General features: G+C 39.3%; 1 protein-coding gene across 1 annotated transcript; it reads left to right on the forward strand.

Moving 5' to 3' along the window:
* Window positions 1–1,737: 1,737 nt before the first annotated feature.
* Window positions 1,738–2,235, forward strand: LOC107821572 (protein ECERIFERUM 26-like). The gene has a single exon (XM_016648005.2). It carries the CDS (start codon window positions 1,738–1,740, stop codon window positions 2,233–2,235), a length of 498 nt encoding a protein of 165 aa, XP_016503491.2.
* Window positions 2,236–2,448: the final 213 nt, after the last annotated feature.

A 2,448-nucleotide genomic window follows, 5' to 3' on the forward strand; every position in this document is an offset into this window, starting at 1 on the left:
CGCCCTGAAGAATTTGTTCCTAGAGGGTGTTTCCTTGACTCTGACTTCAAGTTCGAAAAGACTCCCTCGGTTGTGGGTCGATGCGAGCCAATGTTGAGGTATATATGCACGATCACCAGTGACCTTCTCGACCAAGTTAAAGAGGACTGCAACTGGGTTGACAAGCACATGGTGGTACCCTCGCCTGAAGAGTCAAATACTATCCATATGGAGGGATTTTTGTTATGACCCCAAATGCCCCGGTCGTGATGGCGCTTATCACTGTACTAGGCAAGCCATTCCAATACTTACCACATCGAATTTCTTTTATAAAAATCATTTTCTAAAACCAATTAAGTCTCAAAGCTTTTATAAGCAATATATAAACTAACAGAATTATGCGAAAAACAGTGTGAAATACACTAACACAGCCCCTAATCCGATGTCACTAATCATGAGCCTCTAAATACAACTAAAACGTTGTCTGAATAATACAAAATAAGTCTGAAAGACACAATACTAAGATAGGAGGTAGGAAAGCACGGATGTACGCCAACTCAGTAAGTAACTAAAGTAAATAAGGTCTGAGTGCAGTGACAAGCAGTTAAAATCATATAATAAGTCTCAACAGAATATCAAGTCAAATTCTGCAATTTAAAGGCCAGTCATCTCGTAAAACTTCACTTTCAATTAAAAATCCTTTGAAAACATTTATTCAATATTTTTCAAAAGAGGCTCAGTATAAGCGAAGAGTGAAAGCAACAAAAGTCATAAACAAGCCCCTCGGGCAAGGTATCACTCGTAAATATAGCCTCTCGACAAGCCTTTCAGTCACTCGTAATTCAGCTCTCGTCAAACAGTACTCACACTCAGCACTCCAGCTCAATAATATCTCATAATAATAATAAGAATAATAACTGCTGTGGCGTGCAGCCCGATCCATAATTTATAGTCGACTACGCTCACTGGGGGTGTATAGACTCCAGAGGTACACCTACAACCCAAGCGTCATATCGCTGCAGCGTGCAGCCCGATCCAATATATATCGCTGCGGCATGCAGCCCGATCCATATATATATCGCTGTAGCGTGCAGCCCGATCCATATATATATATATATATATATATATATATATATATATATATATATATGTATGTATGTATGTATGTATGTATGTATGTATGTATGTGTATGTATAATATCGCTGCGGCGTGTTGGCCGATTCATAATAGATATATAATCCTCACCATTATGTCCTAAACTTCTCTCAGTCATTAACCTCACGGCCACTCGGGCATATCAGTAAAAATGAGGGAACTCACCTCAAACAATTTCATAAATTAAGAAATAGAGTGATGAAACCGGTTTTAAACAAATAACAGGTAAAACATGACTGAGGATATGCTTTCAAATCAAACAGAGAGAGAAAAGTAGTAAAAATACCCCTAAGTGTCTAAACAGGTCGGCACAAGGCCCCAAATACGGCGTATACCCTAACATATATATTAATCTCTAAAATACAGGATATCATAAGATTCAAATCAAATACGCGGCTTAATAGTCGTTACGGAATTGATCAAGTCACAATCCCTACCGGTACACGCCCACACGCTCATCACCTAGCATGTGTGTCACCTCATTTATCAAAACAATACGAAATACCGGGGATTCATACCCTCATGTCTAGATTACAATGGTTACTTACCTCAAATAGGATGAAATACTACTCCGCGATGCCCTTGCCTCTCAACTCGGCCAAATGGTCGATTTGCAATCAAGAACAAAAATTCAAGGCCCATTTGAATCACTATGTGCTATTATTTGGCAATCCAGTTATAGAATTAGAGATGGGCTCGAGCCCAAAGTTGTGGCCATTTGTAAAAAGAGTGAAGAAAAGAAAGAATGCCTTGTAGGAAACAATCAAGTCATTGGTGTGGTAAAGGTTGATCATTCAATTAGAGAAGCTAATCCTAGTGATTTAGCAAGGTTAATTAAAAATGAGATCATCGACGAGCAATTAAAGATCGATGAAGCCATCGAGAAAGATCATGAACTATCGGACGTGGTTGTTTACGGAGTAAATTTGACTTTCGTGAACATGGAAGGTGTTGATCACTATGGATTCGACTGGAAGGGACACAAACCAATGAATGTAAGTTACTTTATCGATGGAGTTGGCGATGCAGGGACTGTTGTGGTGCTTCCGACCGGGCCCAATGATTCTAGCAAGTATGGTGATAAAGGAAGGATTGTGTGACGACCCAAAGGGTCATCACCTATTTTTAATTGAATTCTATGTCTCTGAGGCCTTGAAAACCTCATTTAGAGTCACCTAGATTTGCGTGCACCGCCCATGCGCATAGCCGGAAAGCTTAAATACGATAATCTATGAAAAATGATAAGTTTTGATTATAAAATGAGCTAATTTGACTTCGGTCAATATTTTAGGAAAACGGATCCGGACTCATGA

This window comes from Nicotiana tabacum, chromosome 7, assembly GCF_000715075.1.
Source record: "Nicotiana tabacum cultivar K326 chromosome 7, ASM71507v2, whole genome shotgun sequence".
In the NCBI taxonomy this organism is placed as follows: Eukaryota; Viridiplantae; Streptophyta; class Magnoliopsida; order Solanales; family Solanaceae; genus Nicotiana; species Nicotiana tabacum.

What these genes read in the sequence shown, in the direction of transcription:
- LOC107821572 (XM_016648005.2), top strand. Translation starts at nt 1,738, where the DNA reads ATGGTCGATTTGCAATCAAGAACAAAAATTCAAGGCCCATTTGAATCA.